This window comes from Momordica charantia (assembly GCF_013281855.1).
Source record: "Momordica charantia cultivar OHB3-1 chromosome 6 unlocalized genomic scaffold, Mcharantia_2.0 BLBB01000006.1, whole genome shotgun sequence".
NCBI classification, from domain to species: domain Eukaryota; kingdom Viridiplantae; phylum Streptophyta; class Magnoliopsida; order Cucurbitales; family Cucurbitaceae; genus Momordica; species Momordica charantia.
The window spans coordinates 23,872,129-23,890,605 of record NW_028275164.1 but is presented as its reverse complement, the minus strand read 5'-3'; the positions used below and the strand labels follow the sequence as shown (position 1 = coordinate 23,890,605).

The following is an 18,477-nucleotide window of genomic DNA, read 5'->3' as shown; positions in this document are numbered from 1 at the left end:
CTCAAGCAGTTCGTCAGTCACCAGGGTTCCGACCTTCCTACCCCTCGGGAAGCGCTCCTTGTAGTATTTCAGCGTATCGAAGGAGGCTTGCGTAAGCTCGGGGACTGGTCGGATTGAAACTGCACGAAGACAAAATCCGAGTTAGACCTGAATGACAGAAGAAAATTACGAAAAGTAAGAACTACTCCGTACCTAGGTTCCCAAACCTAGTGGGGACGTCAAAGAAGGAACGACCTGACTCGTCCTTTGCGAGCCATTCCCCGGAAGCGTAGAACCACTTCCTCACCCATCCTTTGATGGAGGTCGGCCCCTTAACTATACCGCCTGCGCCTTTCCTTGCGCACATATAGAACCGACCAGGCTTCTTAGCTATCCTTTTCGCCTCGAAGCACGCGAGGAGCTGGTCTACGTCCAACAGCTCGGCCTCCTCACTATCCCGAGCTCGTAGCCAAAAGAGGATGGCCAAAGCGAAAATGACACCCCACCCATTGGGGGCCACTTGAGCCGGAGCCAACCCAGTCCGGAAGAGAAATTCTTGGACAAAAGGGTGAAGGGGAAGTCTGAGGCCGTACTCAAACATTTTGAATTAGAGAGTGACTCATCCCTCTGGAGGATTGTCAGCTCTCTCCCCCTCCTCCGGAAGCCTGAGGAGGATGTTCTCAGGGATAGCGAACCCCCTACGAAGGGATCCGAGGTAGTGCTCAGGTATCCTAGAAGGGTATTCCAAACCCTGACCTGAAGTGGAGGCGTCACTATCCTCCCCGTCATCGGAGATTCTAAAGTTTTCTATCTCCTCGAGCTCGGACTCTAACCTACGAGCTAAATCGGATCCTAGGTTTCTGCTAATAGAGGACGACATGGCAATTACGTTCGAAAGAGAGAGGGAAGAGACCGACCTACCAAGGGTTCGAGCTGCCTTCAGATCGAACTCCAAGAACTCAAGGAACGTAAGGTATGATCTGAAGGATTGGGGGCATTTATAGCCCGTCAGAGGAATTTCCCCACCTTACACGTGGAATCAACGAGCGGCTAGGATCCTCTCTGAGATCCGAAGCGTCGGAATATTTGAATATTCCGAAGATAAATCTTCCGCGACGGTTGTATTTTCCCACGAATAGGAAGTCGCCACGTGTCCAAAGCAAGTCGAATGAACTTCTCTGCCAGGTCGAGATCGGACCAGACAGAGAGGGGGCCAATGTTTGGGGAAGGGAATACCCTGGACACGTGGAGGACCCCTATTGGTGCTCCAAGATGGCTCATGAGTCATGTCCAGCTCGGATAGTCGAGATGGCCGCCACCAACGCCGACAAATGCTAAGTATGAGGGCCGAGGTGGACCTGACCCAGGTCTGACCTACCGGGGAGCTCGGTAGGGGCCGATGTGAGCAACTGTCTGCGGCGTGATTATCGGGCGTAACCGTCGGTCCCGAGATCACCGGGTGTAACCGATGGTCCCGAGATTACCGAATGTAACCGTCGCGAGATTAGCGAGACCACCACCCATAAGTAGAGGACCTCACTCCCCGATCAGGTACGATGATTTCTGGCTTCGAACTAAACTTGGAATCCGACCTATACTGACTTGATCGTCGGAATGCTCACCTTTTTGTGCAGGTCCGCCCTAGTGTTCAGGTCGGTCCGGAGGCCGAGTTGGAGCTACAATCAGGAACACACTGTTGTGCAAATCCTTGCATAAACAAATAATAATGAAAATGTTGAGGGAGTGAGGAGAGAGTCAATTGAGTCTAATCCCACATCGGTCCACAAAATGCAGAAATTCAAATTATGGTTGAAAACTATATAGATTAAGAAATATAAATTTCAAAATAAATATATTAATTGTCTTTTAAAAAAATTGTTTATAAATTTAATTACATTATATCAGTACTTAATCTTTTGTCAAAACAAAAACAAATAAAAAAATATGTCAAACTCAAGCTACCCAACCCTGCACCCCAAACAGAGGTTATACAAACCCATGTTATCCAATCGTGCAGCCCAAACGCAGGCTATACAACCCCCAACATCAAATCCCCAGACTTCACAAACCTAGGCTACTGATCCTGAACCCGTGGGCCAAACATCCACTAAAGGATTTTTTAACAGAAATTTTATCCAATTCTATTCTTTCACAGTAAATAGGATCGTAGCATCTGATTTATAATATTCCCTTTTGTCATTTTTTGAGATTTATGGGTTGGGTTGAACTCCTATCTAGCATAAAGTTTGAGGATTGGGATCCAGCGGCCGTTACCTACGTATAGAATGATAGCCAACAATCCTGAAAAAAAAAAAAGAAAAAAAAATCTCTTAGGCATTTACCTTAAATGTGAATGTATCAGATCCTATATCGTTAATTTCAGGCACGCTGAAGTTTCTTCAAAAATTCAACAAGATCCAACGCTTTTTGATTTGGCATCCTCCACCTTCTGGTTGCCTTAAATTAAATATTGATGGAGCTTGTGGGCGTCGTTTTAATGCCGCTGATTGGTTAGAGCTTCTTAGAGATTCTCACGGAGACATAAATGGCAGAGGATCCTATTTGTCCCAATTGCTTATCCACCTCTGTTGGTTGACCTTCACGCGATTCTAGAAGATCTGTGCCTTGCTCGATCCATCAATTGCAATCATCTCCTTGTTGAATCTGATTCCTCCAATACAATCAAGCTTATTAGAGATGAGATTGCAACCCTTAGAGATGATTAGCCCAAATTTTACCTCCATTTACTTCGACCATCTCCCTCGAGATTGCAACAAGCATACCAACGTTTTGACAAATTTATTTTGCCAGGGACCAAATAATGTCAATACCCCTACAAGTTGTTCTTAATATATATGATTCCTTGATAGATTCTTACCATGTTAAAAGTAACTACAGCTCTATGCGTACCTAAGATGTTTGTTTCCCTCTTCCAACAATAACAACAGGGTCATCAATGGCAGCAAATACAAAAACTCAATGTCCTCCCCAAGGTTAAATTACTTTTATGGAAGGTAATTCACGACCATCTACCTACAATGCTTACATTAGCTAAAAAAGAGTCATGAATGTCTTACCTTATTGTACCATTTGTGCTTCAAAGATTGAAACTCTATCCGACTCTACTTTTTGATACTTGTTGGGAAATTAACCGTCCTCCACAGAAATATCCAAACACAATAAAAAAGATGCAAATAGGAAGATAAATGGTAAAGAACAAGAAAAAGGACACAACAAAATTTTATAGGTTCAGACTACATCTAGTCTTTCACTCAAGTGTGAGTAATTCTGATTGGATACAAAACTTTCCTAAAAAAATCTCCTAGAGGTTTCAACAAAAGTCCTCTAACTTCTAAGTATTTTACACCATTAATACTTAGGAACAAAAATGAAAAACCTCACTGATAGACACGAACACGAGTTGCCGACGACGCATTACAACCCAAATATTCCTCCTCTTATCTCTCTGCCTCACAGCTACCTGCCGCCACAAGTTTTATCAAGATGTGCCGCTACCTTTTGTTTCTTTTCTTCACAGCACACACCAAAACCTAAAAGTATCAACATATATATTGTGTTAAAATAAATAGATAATATCTTCGGAGGGCTGTTTTAGAAATTTATTTACATAAATGTCTAAATTTCTATAAATTTACACTTTTAGATTTCTGCAGGTAAGATTTTCATTTAATTCCGAATTTACCCCTATTGATTGCATTTTCATTTATTAATGGATTTGGATTTTTTGAAATATAAAATTGTTATTTCCATAAATTAATATCACAATCATTTAATAAATGTGGGCCCCATAGATATTATCTCAATTCAAATTCTTTAATTCCCTCCCCCTAAATCCCTCAAAAATGATTTTTTTCATCTCTCCTCCATTGTTTCCGTTCTCTTCTCCAAATCCCTTGATTTTCTTCTTCTTCGTTTTTTTCTTCCGTTTTTTCTTCAGTTTTTTCTTCCGTTTTTCATCCCTCCTCCATTGTTTTCGTTTTCTTCTTCGTTCACTACCCAACAAAACATCTTTGTCGTCTGCTACGGTACTACGAACATTTTCCCTTCGATTTCTGATATGTTGCACGGTGCTACAATGTTTCAAAATGGTAATCTAAATTTTCTGCACTCCTCTCACATTCGCACTTGTTCAAAAAAAAAACACAGTATGCTACACGCCACTCATCATTCAAAACATGAATTCTGGTTTTTCCACCGTCACATCATTTCTGCGCTTCCTGTTACTATCTTGTTTTAAATTACATTTTAGCTATTCATATTTATGGGTATAAATTATGTTCATGTTGTTTTGTTATTATAAGATAGAGATTAGTACATACATGGATATATAATATACTTGTACTATTGAAATATACTATCAATTACGTATAAACGCCTATTAAGTAGTATATAATTTATACCCATGTAATGTACTTTTATAAATGTCATGTAGGTAGCACTTCTTACTTCTTCTTCTTTCCTTTTGTTTTGGTAGCCCTTTGCACTTGACCATGTTAATGTAATTCAACTAATATATATCTACCTAAAACATGTAAAATAGTAAATGCTCATTACAGGGCAAACAATCCAAACTGAAAGCCAATATGAAGTTCTAAAAGACATGGTATAAAGTATAACATATTGAGTATATAATATATCTGATATAACATAGACTAAACCTTATGCGATATAAAATTTATCCATATGTATTGATGTAAATCATTAACGGTATATATCCAATATATTTTTAACTTTAAATCACCATCCGTATATATCGAGATACATAAATCTTGAGATATAATATATATCCTTATCTAAACACTATATATCACCATACATACGTTACTCAGAACAAACGAGTAAAGAAAAATATACTCGTATATACCAATTTAATACCGAAAGTCCTCTGTAAACTAGAGATATGGAGATACTTTTATGTAGATATATATTATATATCCTAATCTGTATCATTATATTATATAAACTCAAATATACACTGTTATAAACGATAATAGCAGATACATTGAGATACCAGAAGCCAGAGAGCAACAGATTCTGTCAAAAAATGAAACCTAATTTTAGAATATACAATCAGAACTATATCTCCAATGTTCTGTACAAAATTGAAACCTAAATATAACATAAAATACGGTATAAGTGGACATAACGAGCTGGATTGATCATGTGACGGAGGAAGAAGATGAAATTAGAACTTACAGTGTAATGGGTCGACGTAGCCGCCAGCGACGAAGGAAGCGTGACGATGTTGCCCTCTGAAATGCGATGGAGCCCGCCGGAGATGTTTTCTGTAGAGAACGGAGAAGCACCCGCCGGAGATATCTCTTCGGAAACGCGACCGGAAGCTTGATGATGGAGAAAAGGTTTTGTCGCAGCGGTGAAGAAGGAGAAAACAACATGAAGAGGTTACGAAATCTTGGGTTTCTAAAAATCCCAATTTTTGAATTTTGAATTTGCTTGATTTTAGGGATTTCATATATCTTAATAAATATTTACCAATTTCATATTTTATTAATGATTTAATATTGAGATGGATATATTAGTAATTTCTATTATGGGTACCATCTATTTTGGAAATTATGTTAGACAAAAGTGTAAATTCTAGTACTTTCAATCCTTTTATGTAATTAGGTCTCCTAAATAGACCATGCTAATCCCTAAAATAGAAGACTATAATAATTTGGGCTCTGGCCCAATAACCTTCAATTATTTTTCCTTCTTTTGTCTCCAATTCCAACAATCTCCCACCTAGAGACAAAATAACAATTTCACCTCCCACTGCAACAACAATGTTCCATCATCTTGGCAACCTCAACAAGACTCAGTTCTAACTGCACCAATAGTGATTGACTCAACAACTGCTCGGCCCCATTCAAGCTCTGTCTGTGATTGCCCCGAGACTAAGCAATCCAACGTGGTTTTGTCTCCCAGACATTAGAGACACAGCCACGTGCTCCCTTTGCGAAGCTCGCCCATTCAAAGCCCTAAAGTTCCAAGCTCGATCTAAGTGGTCCCATTCGCTTCCTTTTTCTATGGAACCCAACGATCTCCGAAAGAAGATTCCCTTGATGAATTGGAGCCCCACCCAAGTCTGTTGCCTTTCTAGAGACATCACCCTTACTGTAGTATTCTCCCTTGATGCACTCTCTTGCCTATGCGACTTCATCAGCTCGCCAAACCATCTGACAACTGGGGCTTGAAACCGACAACCTATTGAACACCTCATAGCAAATTCTTCTGATCTGTCATGGTTGTCAATGCTGCCCACTGGTCTAAAGTTTTCCCTGGACTTCCTCAGATAAGACGGCATCACAAATAGCTGAAAAACCTACTCACCGAGGTTTCCTCCTCCATGTGGATATTAAAATACTTCGAACATTCATCGACAAAGACCATTCAAACTGAAATTCTCTCCGGTGAACTTTAGTAGGGTGGAGGATCGAACTCACAACCTGAGATATATGTCAATTACTGTTGAGCTATACTTGCTTTGGCGCTTTGATACTATCCTTATTATATTATATGAACTTTTTAGGCAGACCAAGCTTAGTCCAGATCTCATTTTTTAACCGGGTGTTCTAAAACCTATTAGAATTAACCATAGTTTATTAATTATAGTTTAATCTTGATTGTTTGATAGTTTAGTTTACAATTCAATTTGTTACTATAAAACTTGGTTGTATATACAAATTAAAGAAGCCTTATAACTAGAGTTTAATCTTGATTGTTTGATAGTTTAGTTTACAATTGAATTTGTTACTATAAAACTTGGTTGTATATACAAATTAAAGAAGCCTTATATATGATAACAGAAACGGTAGCATTTTTAATATTCATAAAGTTCTATCCAAACCAATAAATAACGAGAGAAGTAAGGTATATTTTAGACTCCGCCGATGTACCACATCCTCCTCATATTGTATGTGGCCGGCACACGTGCGAGTGATTTGAGGTTGAAGTTTGGAGTTGGGAGGGAAAGGCTTCCCAATCCCATCTATAATATGCGGTGTGGAATTGGAAGCTATGTGGCACCTTCCAAACCTGCCCCTTCGAGGCCATTGCTCCTGCCCCACCAGTTACTTTTTGACACTTCTGCCCATACTTGCAATCCAAATTACGAAATTTCCACAAACAATTATATAAGCTTAAGTAAAAATATACTTTTTTTTCGGCAACGAGAGTTTTAAAAACCTATGTTCAAGGTAATACTAGAAAAGTATATCTTATTATACTGATGTGTCAGAGATTTACTTTACTAAATTAAACACCAAAAAAAAAAAATTATTAGTTAGGGCGATTAGGTTATTATTGTAATTGTAGAGGGTAGTTTGCGGAGAAACAAATTCTAAAATTCAGAATTTGGAGATGTTATCTACTGGTTGTAATCCGAAGAAAACTTAGCCGCTCACTTTCACGAACTCAGAAACTCCACCGTTCTCTGCTCTGTTCCAAATCTCCGAGAGAGAGAGCGGAGAAATCGGAAGACGATAATGGCGGCAGAGTCTGTGAGAGCGGCTTCTTCAGTCTGCAATTTCAATGGCTCTCAGAGAAGGCCCACAACGCCTCTCCCTCGAACTCCCTTTCTCCTTCGTTCTTCCCGACCCTCTTCTTCCTTTTCTCTGTCTTCGCGCTCCCAATTCTTTGGAACAAATCTTCGTTTCAGCTCATTGGCTTCGTCCCAGCTCTGTAATTCACGCCACCAGAACAGACGCAACCTCTCTGTCTTTGCCATGGCCGCCGAAGGTATTCTTTCTTGTCCTTCAATTGCGAGTTTTTCAATTTTAAGATGAAATTTGTCAGCACTGAATTGGGGAAGCTCCTTTGCTATTAACTGGACTATTTACATGTTCTCAATATTCTTTGAATTTTCTATTTGAATAGCTTTGGGTATGGAAAGAAGCTCAAATTCAATGTGTGTTTCTGTTGATACCCGTTTGATATTTTAAAATTAAAAAAACCCTAGCTATTTTTCTGCTTATTACCAGAATTGGACGTGTTCTGAAGTTTTAGGACTATTTGACTCTTAGCTATTGGTTTCAATTTCCTTGCTTTTAATTTCTGCACGGGTGAGTCCATAATGAAATTTGGTTAAGTTATGAAAAATTTGAAACTATATAGCCTTGGTTCTAATTTTGCTGAAGTTTTTGGAAGTACTGACTTTTCTAGTTTAATGCTTTATAACACAACTGCCCACTCTTTCACAATTGCAAGCTATCTAAGGAAGCTTCCCAATAGGGATATACTTATTTTTTCACCTTTTGTTTGCAGATGGAAAGCGCTCGGTCCCGCTTGAAGATTATAGGAACATTGGAATTATGGCTCACATTGATGCCGGTAAGACGACTACCACCGAACGTATTCTATACTACACAGGAAGGAACTACAAGATAGGGGAAGTGCATGAGGGAACAGCTACAATGGACTGGATGGAGCAAGAACAAGAAAGAGGAATTACCATTACTTCTGCTGCAACTACGACATTTTGGAACAAACACCGGATCAATATTATTGATACTCCGGGTCATGTTGATTTTACCCTTGAGGTGGAGCGGGCTCTTAGAGTATTGGATGGAGCGATATGCCTATTCGACAGTGTTGCTGGAGTTGAACCGCAATCTGAGACTGTGTGGAGGCAGGCTGACAAGTATGGAGTGCCCAGAATTTGCTTCGTCAACAAAATGGATCGCCTCGGAGCAAACTTTTTCCGAACAAGAGACATGATTGTGACGAATCTGGGTGCTAAGCCGCTTGTTATCCAATTACCGATTGGCTCTGAAGATAATTTTAAGGGTGTTATTGATCTCGTGAGGATGAAAGCTATTGTTTGGTCAGGAGAAGAGTTGGGTGCAAAGTTTGCTTATGAAGATATTCCAGAAGACCTTCAGAAACTCGCTGAAGACTATCGGGCGCAGATGATTGAAACTATTGTTGACTTGGACGATCAAGTCATGGAGAACTATTTAGAAGGAATTGAACCTGATGAGCCTACCATTAAGAAACTGATTCGGAAGGGGACAATATCTGCTTCTTTTGTTCCTGTATTGTGTGGCTCAGCTTTCAAAAACAAAGGGGTTCAACCATTACTTGACGCTGTTGTGGATTATTTGCCTTCACCGGTTGACTTGCCGCCCATGAAGGGAACCGATCCGGAGAACCCTGAAGTGACAGTTGAGAGGGCTGCCAGTGATGATGAACCATTTTCTGGACTAGCTTTCAAGATCATGAGCGATTCATTTGTAGGATCCCTAACATTTGTGAGAGTATATGCCGGGAAACTCTCTGCAGGATCTTACGTATTGAACTCGAGCAAAGGAAAGAAAGAGAGGATTGGTAGACTTCTAGAAATGCATGCAAACAGCAGAGAGGATGTAAAGGTAGCCCTTGCAGGGGATATTGTCGCTCTAGCCGGTCTCAAGGACACCATTACTGGTGAAACCCTGTGCGACCCGGAGAATCCTATCGTACTTGAAAGGATGGACTTCCCTGATCCTGTAATTAAGGTTGCGATCGAGCCCAAAACTAAAGCTGATGTCGATAAGATGGCGACTGGTTTGATTAAGCTGGCTCAAGAAGACCCTTCGTTCCACTTCTCGCGGGATGAAGAGATCAACCAGACTGTGATTGAAGGCATGGGAGAGTTGCATCTTGAAATCATTGTTGACAGACTCAAGAGGGAATTTAAGGTTTGTTGCTTGACATTTTACTCCTAATGAAGACAATCATTATTGCTTGAAAGTATACTTTTGTAAGAGCCCAGTTAACGGTAAAATTGATTTTTTTGATTGCTTGGTTTAAACAGGTTGAAGCTAATGTGGGTGCACCGCAAGTAAACTACAGAGAGAGTATTTCGAAAATTTCTGAAGTGAAGTATGTGCACAAGAAACAATCTGGTGGTCAAGGACAGTTTGCTGACATTACCGTGCGGTTCGAACCGATGGATGCAGGAAGTGGATACGAGTTCAAAAGTGAAATCAAAGGAGGAGCAGTGCCAAAAGAATACATTCCGGGAGTGGTGAAGGGATTGGAAGAGTGTATGAGCAATGGTGTTCTGGCTGGCTTTCCCGTGGTTGACGTTCGCGCTGTGCTAGTCGATGGTTCGTACCATGATGTAGATTCAAGCGTCTTGGCCTTTCAACTTGCAGCCCGGGGAGCTTTCAGGGAAGGGATGAGGAAAGCAGGTCCTAGAATGCTCGAACCAGTCATGAAAGTCGAAGTTGTCACCCCTGAGGAGCATCTCGGAGACGTAATTGGAGACCTCAACTCCAGGAGAGGCCAGATAAACAGCTTTGGTGACAAGCCCGGCGGTCTCAAGGTATGCCACAAACCTATCCCCTCTTTCCATAATGCACATGATCACTTCTTTTCATCAATCAACTATCACGCCCTCAATACAGCATCTGGTTGAAAAAGTTTCGAACGAATGCAGGTCGTGGACGCGCTGGTTCCTCTGGCCGAGATGTTCCAATACGTCAGTACGCTAAGAGGGATGACAAAAGGCAGAGCCTCATACACAATGCAGTTAGCCAAGTTTGAAGTTGTCCCTCAGCACATCCAGAACGAGCTGGCTGCCAAGGAGCAAGAAGTTGCGGCTTGATTTTGGTTCCTGTTTTGAAAAAACCTGCGATTCTTTGTCTGTTGGATGAGGGGTTTGGTGTTCTATTAGCTATTTTTATGCCATGTTTGTGCAAGGATTGGTGTTCTTGGATGGAAGATCTGAAGCGACATACAACAACAACGTTTAAATGTCTCTAACATTAAGCCCTCCTACAAAGGTGTAATTATTCAAATACTTGGCTGTTGATTTGTTAAATCCGACCCAAATGCGAACAATTTTGAATGTAATAATTAATTTCTTCATAACAAGCAAGAATGGCCATTTATATCCTTCTTGGAAGAACTACTTTAGATGAATTTAACGTTTTATGGAGTAATCCATGTTAGAAGACCAAAATTGTCTCACAAGGTTCAAGAAAGAAATGATTTCTTTTTTTTTTTAGAAATGATTTTAAATGTTATGATTTGAAATTTAAGAAAAGAAATGATTTTAAATGTTATGATTTGAAATTTGAGAAATGATTTATAGTGAGAAAGATTTTGAATGAATGTAATTTATTTTGTTTTGGAGCTTCATTGGAAAATAAAAAATTTACAATTATAAATTTTTAATCTTAGTTTATTAATTGAAAACTAAACTATAAAAGAAAATAAAAGGTTTACAAATACAAATTTTTCATCTTAGTTTATTAATTGAAAAGTGAAAACTAAACTATGACAGAAATAAATAAGTAATTTATTTTAATCAATCACAAGAAAATTGAATAAAACATAAATTACGGTAGACGAAGGTCGTGGTTAATAGCCACACGTTCTAACCAACTGAGCTACTCCAACCGACATATATTTGTTTATATTTTTTATTTATATAAAATTTACTGAACTATCAAATTAATATTAGAATAAAATACACTTTTGATGAATGAGTTTAAGGATAAGTTTTTATTTGGTCCCTAAGTTTCAAAAAGTGACATTTTGGTCCCCGGCCTTTAGAAAATGGTTCTCTTGAGCTTATTTGACCGTTAGATGACTAACGGAAAAATAACATGGTATAATTGAGTTGGCAAGTTTTAAATTACGTGACAATGTTAAATTATTTTATATTATTTGTATCTTATGTGTAATTGTTTTCTTTCTTTCTTTTTTTTTTCTCTCTTCCTCTTTCTCTTCCCTTCCTCTCTCCCTCTCAGGATCGGCTTAAGTATAGGCGAGCAAGGCGATCGCCTAAGGCTCCAAATTCTAAAAGGCCTCACATTTCTCATATATTAGTATGTATAATATAATATAATGTTGTTATCTATTTATTAGTTTTTAATTATTAATATACTTAAAAATATAAAATAATATATACCATGTTCTATTCAAATTAATAATAAATATACTTCTCTTGGAAAAAAAAATCTTTAATTAAATATAGATCTTTATAGAAAACCCATAATAAATTAGTCACATAAATTTATCTAGATTTTAATTTTTAATTTTTTTTGAAGGAAATGAAACTAAAGTCCAGCAAACTAAGAAAAAATATAAGATCGGGCATGAAGACCCCATTACATATGCAATCTATATGGCAAAAGAGACTATTAGAAGGCTCTTCACAAATATGTAAACCTAAGACAAGAAACACTGTTTGACTAGCAAGTCAATTTGTACAAGAATCGGCTTCACAATAAATTTGTCGGATACTAATCCTCCATTCTAGAAAAAAGAGGTTCTCAATATTTAAGACATAGACAAAAGAACTCTCGATTTTAATTTGATACCTTTCAAATTTTGTCATTTTTATCTTTCTCTTCATGTTTAAAACCTTTACAAATTTCGTTAAAAAAACTCAACCATAATATAACCTCTCAAAACACTCTCAAGTTTTAGATCGTTTGTATTCTTTCTCGTTTTATTTATTTTTTTCACAATTAAAAATTTTCGAATCCTCTTAAAAAACTCAACCATAAATATTTGCGGTAGATTATACTAATTTTAACTTAATTCCGCCTCTCCCCATTGTTTTTAATAAAAACCAAAGCTTCAAATTTGGATTATTCTATGTTTTTTAGTTCTATTTCTTTTATTTTTTTTAAAAAAATGTATTTCATATTGTTAGCTACGTAAATATTTGAGATTTGTTTAGATTTGCTTATTTGTATTAATATATAATATTAATGTATCCATAAAAAAATATGAATATAGATATGAAAACTTAAAAAAGATTAAAATATAAAAATTTATTGAATCTAAAAAAATTGAATATCAAAATATGTTATCAATAATTTTTTAATAATATAAAAATAGCAAAAGAAATGATAGGTATAAACTAATCAAAATATTAAAAGAAAACAGTAGATAATTATATTTTTTAAAATGGAGCATCTAATCAAAGTTCAACTAAAAAAATAGTCATATTAAATATCCCTTTCAAAGCTTTGCACCACGGATCATCTCGACGCACCCCTGCTCCTCTCCTTGGATTTAGTTGCTCCGTTTCTTACTTTCTCTCATCAACACACCAACAACGCCTCTCCTCTATAATATTGTATCTAATGACTTACAGATAGATAGCTACGCGAACATTTGGATCCAATGCGTCACCGGACCATCGAAGGTGCAAGCATTTGGATGTTAGATCTAGTGCGATCGCCGGTCCATCCCACATCTTCGTAATCTACCTCCGCCGCCCTCAAATCAACCCAGAACGATCAATCTACTCTGGAGCCTCGATACTGTTTCCATCTTCAAGGACATCGGCACCACCGTCGGGTTCTCGCCGACCTTCTTTACTCCGCCGTCGCCTCCTACCATCACCCCCGCGGACCATGGATCGTCCTTATTGTTGGCACTCTCTCTGAAAATTCCCCCATTCGAATTTTCTCTAACTGCAGTATCTGAAAGTTGAATTAATTTTTGGGGGAGAGGTAGCGGTGGTTTCGAATAGCTAGAGAAAGAAGAATCGGAGACGGAAGAGAGGGGGAAGAGGAAAAACGAAGAAGAAAAGATCCTAGTCAATAATTTTCTTCAAAATAAAAAGAAAAATATAACTCATCAAATAAAAATAATATAAAGTTATTTAATATTATTATGTCATTCAAAGTTTATCTAACTCAACTACGTCACATCATTTTTCCATTAGTCAACTAAGAGTCAAATGAGCTTAGAATCATTTTTCAAAGGTTAGGGATCAAATTGTATAAAAACTTATCCTCAAACTCAGAGACCAAAAGTGTATTTTACTCTTAATTTTAACTTTACCTATATCAATTTAAAAAAAGTTGCCTCCAAGTTGTTGTGCCTTTTTATATACTCTCCCTCCCTTTTATGATCCATTTACATAAATTAGGGCTCCTGTCAGACTCTCGCAAATAAAAATGAAGGTTAAGTCTTGAAAAATATCAAACAATAACAACAACTCACAACTCTATATCATCAAGAGAATGATGATTAATATTTTAAAAAAGAAAGAAAGAAAGAAGAAGAGAATGATGATTAAAAATTATATTTCAAAGAGTTCTTTTAGACAACTTAAAATTTGTAAGGGTTAAAATAAAACTTTATAAACTATAAGAATAAAATTGAAATTCTAAGTCAATAATTCAAGGGGACGTTATACTTTAGAAGTATTTTATACAATTTAACCTTTTGTGAAGTAACTTTGGAGGGAAGCCAGGATTTGAAGGTCTTTTACGCTGAGGCCACACAGAAACAGGTGTTGAAGGCATGGAGGATTTGGTCCCACCATTCCCCTGTCGTGTCGACCTCTGATTTTGCATGCTCTGCTTTCTTCCACCGCCGCTCCATCTTCAAATACTTCTTCTTAATCCCTTGTCTGCTTCTGATTCTCCATGGCGTCTCCGGCGACCTCCTCCTCTCTCTTTCTTCCACTTCTGCTTCTGGTGGCTCTGTTTCTCGCTTATGGCGGCGGCGGCGCTCAGGCGAAGAGGGTCATCCGCATGCCCACCGAGAGGGAAGAACCGGACGACGATGCCGTCGACAGAGAAGGAGGAACCAGATGGGCGGTTCTCGTCGCCGGTTCAAATGGGTTTGGAAATTACAGGCATCAGGTAGCTGCTCTGTTCTTTGCTCCATTATTTAAAAAGTTAAAATTGGGTTGAAGACAGAGTAGTAAAATGGGAAAAGGGGTTTTTGATTGCAATGGGAACAGGCGGATGTGTGCCATGCGTATCAGCTGCTGAGAAAAGGTGGAATAAAGGAAGAAAATATAGTGGTGTTTATGTACGATGATATAGCCTCGAATGTGCTCAATCCCAGGCCTGGAGTTTTAATCAATCACCCACAGGGTCAGGATGTCTATGCTGGCGTCCCCAAGGTACTTTTCTTTTCCTTTTCTTTTTCCCACTTGCCAAACACTAATTTTGAACCCAAAAATCTGAAGTAACTGATGCTGATGAGCTGAACCAGTTGTAAAGAAAGATACCCAAAAAGTAGGACTAAATGTTTGCTTTAAATCTGATAACGCCCTGTTTCGAATGACTACTTTGTTATGTTTGTGAGAATTGAGCATATAAACTTTGTTTCAACCCAATTCACTTTGTTAGGATAGAGCAATCTAAACAAGACTTAACTAATTTCCAAAAGGAAATACCAGTCGAGTAAGGGTCGGTTTGGTTCTACTATGATATGAAGATTACAATGAAATCTCATGTTCTACCACAACAATAGCTACCTTATTCCTAAGTACTACAACAATAGCTGCCTAGACTTTCACACTGGAAATCTTGCTAAACCCACGAGAACGGGCTATCTCCAAGATCTACAACCACCCCTCAACGCCACAAATTTGTAGTTTGTTGACTCTTTTCTTTGCCTTACGCCTGTGTCGCGACGCTTTGACTAGTGTCTCAATGTTGTTCTCGTTCCTCTGAGGCCTTGAATTCGCACAAAACTCCAACCCTTCTTAGATATGAAGACTTGTTTTGTCTCTCAAATTCTAACAGACCTTGTTTGTCATTTATGTTCTCTTTCTTATAAACGTTTTCAAAATCTACCTTCAAGAAGCCTTTAAAATCTTCTTTGTTTTTGAAATTTGGCTAATAAAGTAAACCTTCCTAAGAAAAATGGAAAAATAAATAAATTTTGAGGAAACAAACTTAATTTTTAGACAAAATTGATATCAGATAGATTTAGATTTAGGGTGTGTTTGGGAGTGATTTTGGTACGAACAAGTTAAAAAATTGATTTTTGGAATCACTAGATTACTGAAGTAAAAATCAATTGATACAAATTTATGGGGCCATTGGGCTTCCTGGTTATGGAGGTTAATGGTGGAACTATGCAGGATTACACAGGGAAACAGGTCACTGCCCAGAATCTTTATGCTGTGCTGCTTGGAAACAAGAGCGCTCTGAGTGGAGGAAGTGGGAAAGTTCTGGACAGCAAACCCAACGACCGGATTTTCTTGTTCTATTCCGACCACGGCGGTCCCGGAGTTCTCGGTCTGCAGGACTAAACTCTGTTTCATTTAAATTTTATCAGATTAAGCTCGACACTGATCATTTCCATATTTCCAGGAATGCCAAACTCGCCTTTTGTCTATGCCATGGACTTGATTCAAGTTTTGAAGAAGAAACATGCTGCTAAGGGCTACAAAGAGATGGTACAGAGAACAAGAAACAGTCCATTTCTCACCACTCTGAGATTGTTTAAACATTTTGTAATGTCACATTTTGCAGGTTATGTATATAGAAGCTTGCGAAAGTGGAAGTATTTTTGAGGGCATAATGCCAAAGGATTTGAACATATATGTAACCACAGCATCAAATGCTCAAGAGAGTAGCTTTGGAACTTACTGCCCGGGAATGCAGCCGTCGCCACCGCCCGAGTACATGACATGCTTAGGAGACTTGTATAGTGTTGCCTGGATGGAAGATAGGTAAAAAAAAAAAGCAAAAAAAACTTAACCCCATTTCTGATGCCATTCTGTTTTGTTTACTAATTTGTTCATCTTGTTTGCTAGTGAGACCCACAATCTGAAGAGGGAAACAATAGATCAACAATACCAGACTGTAAAGGCTCTGTTTTTTCTCTCAGCACATCTACCATTCTTGTTTCTTCATTATGATCACCACCCTTAAAACTTGTTGTGTTGTGTTGCAGGTGAAGAAAAGGACGTCAAATCCCATTGGCTTGAATGAAGGATCTCACGTGATGGAATATGGAAACTCGAGCATTAAAGCAGAGAAGCTGTACTTGTATCAGGGATTTGACCCTGCCTCCGTGAATTTGCCTCCTTTCAATGGTCACCCTCAAATGCGTATGCAGACGATTAACCAGAGAGATGCAGACCTTTTTTCCCTCTGGCAAAGGGTACAAACCAATTTTTGATTTTAGCTCAAGACGAGACCTCTGTTCTGATAATACTAAATTTAACTATTCAGGTTCTGTTTATAACTCTGTTTTTGTTTCTCAATCTCTTTCAGTACAGAAAACTTGGAGATGAAACAACCGAGAAAGCCCAGATTCTGCAGGAAATAAGAGAGACTGTGGCACACAGAGCTCACTTGGATGGAAGCATCAGAGTGATTGGATTCCTCCTGTTTGGACCAGAGGAGGGTTCGGGTTCGGGTTCGGGTTCAAACGTTCTTGATGATGTGAGACCTTCTGGCTCGCCGCTCGTGGACGATTGGGAGTGCCTGAAATCAATGGTACAATATTCAAGTTTGGATACTCAATTCTGGATTACTGAGAATTGGGAATGTGTGGTTTGTTGATGGTTGGGAAATTGAAATTGCAGGTGAGAGTGTTCGAGACCGAGTGCGGGCAGCTGACCCAATACGGGATGAAACACATGCGGGCATTCGCCAACATCTGTAACAGAGGGGTTTCGGAAGCTTGGATGAGGGAAGCTTCGATGGTGGCGTGCAACGGGCGCGGGCGTGATCCTTGGCGTCAAGGTGGTGGTTATAGTGCTTGAAAATGGAATGGATGGATCAGAACACCAATACCCATGTGTACAAAATGTGGCTGAATCTTGAAAGATTTTCATATTTCATTTGATAAGTGTGGGTGTGTGTGTTTTTAGTTCAGTTGGTTAGGGGTTACTGCATCGCCGATCATCAGTTGGTAGCTTTATAAGCTAGTTGAGTTGAATTAAAGTATTGACAGTAATTGTGTTTTATATATAAAAAGCAAATAACCAAGCATCTGTTTGTGTTTGGGGGAAGAATCAAAATGTGTTTAATTAGAGCATGGGGGTAAAGGAATTTGCTAATGGACCAATTGGTCTAAAGAGTGTCAATCTTGTCGTTTGGGCTTTGTATGGGTTATTATGCAAGTAATTTGAAAGTCCACATTCAATGACATGCGTGCTCGTACTTTAATCTAAATAGGGCCTTAACTAAGTATATGCTCGATCGAGCTAAGTTCTAGTTCAGATTGGTTTTTGACGTATTGTGAAAAGAAAAAGAAATTTAAAATGCACATCTTAAAATACATTTAATGAAATTATTTATATCATACAAAGAATCATTGAGATATGTCTCATGATTTTAGCATGATTGAAAAGTAATCTATTGTGTGATGATGTTGCCGGAAAACAAAATGAGTAAAATTAGGCCCATAACACAAAATGTCTAGATGCAATATCTTTTAGACTCTCCAGTGTCAGTCTGGCTATTGATTATAATTAAACTCCAGTTATAAAAATCATTTTAATTAATATTTAGTTTCAAGGTTATAAAATTTGTGGTTTGGTTTACCTTCGTTAATAATTTTTAACCTGCTAAAAATTATATCTTTTTCTTTTTTTTTTTTTTTTTTTTTTTTACTCAACCTTATGCCTTAATACGGTAAGCTAAAACTGTTAGCTAAACAGAAACACCGACTTTTTGTCAAGTAAATAAAAGATAAAAGAAATAAAATCAATTTGTATTCCTAAATTATGCAAGTGAATCAATTAAAAACCATAAATTAATAATT

At 38.2% G+C, this 18,477-nt stretch overlaps 2 protein-coding genes across 2 annotated transcripts; both read left to right on the top strand.

Moving 5' to 3' along the window:
* Positions 1-7,348: 7,348 nt before the first annotated feature.
* Positions 7,349-10,881, top strand: SCO1 (Translation elongation factor EFG/EF2 protein). Its single transcript, XM_022300762.2, has 4 exons — positions 7,349-7,740; positions 8,266-9,680; positions 9,797-10,309; positions 10,424-10,881. Exons 1-4 carry the CDS (start codon positions 7,488-7,490, stop codon positions 10,589-10,591), a joined length of 2,349 nt encoding a protein of 782 aa, XP_022156454.1. The 5' UTR covers positions 7,349-7,487; the 3' UTR covers positions 10,592-10,881.
* A 3,486-nt stretch (positions 10,882-14,367) lies between these two features.
* On the top strand, positions 14,368-17,859 carry BETA-VPE (beta vacuolar processing enzyme). Its single transcript, XM_022300768.2, has 9 exons — positions 14,368-14,603; positions 14,705-14,869; positions 15,839-15,995; positions 16,071-16,156; positions 16,233-16,432; positions 16,517-16,565; positions 16,657-16,866; positions 16,980-17,204; positions 17,294-17,859. The coding sequence occupies exons 1-9, from the start codon at positions 14,385-14,387 to the stop codon at positions 17,471-17,473; spliced, it is 1,491 nt and encodes a 496-aa protein (XP_022156460.1). The 5' UTR covers positions 14,368-14,384; the 3' UTR covers positions 17,474-17,859.
* Positions 17,860-18,477: the final 618 nt, after the last annotated feature.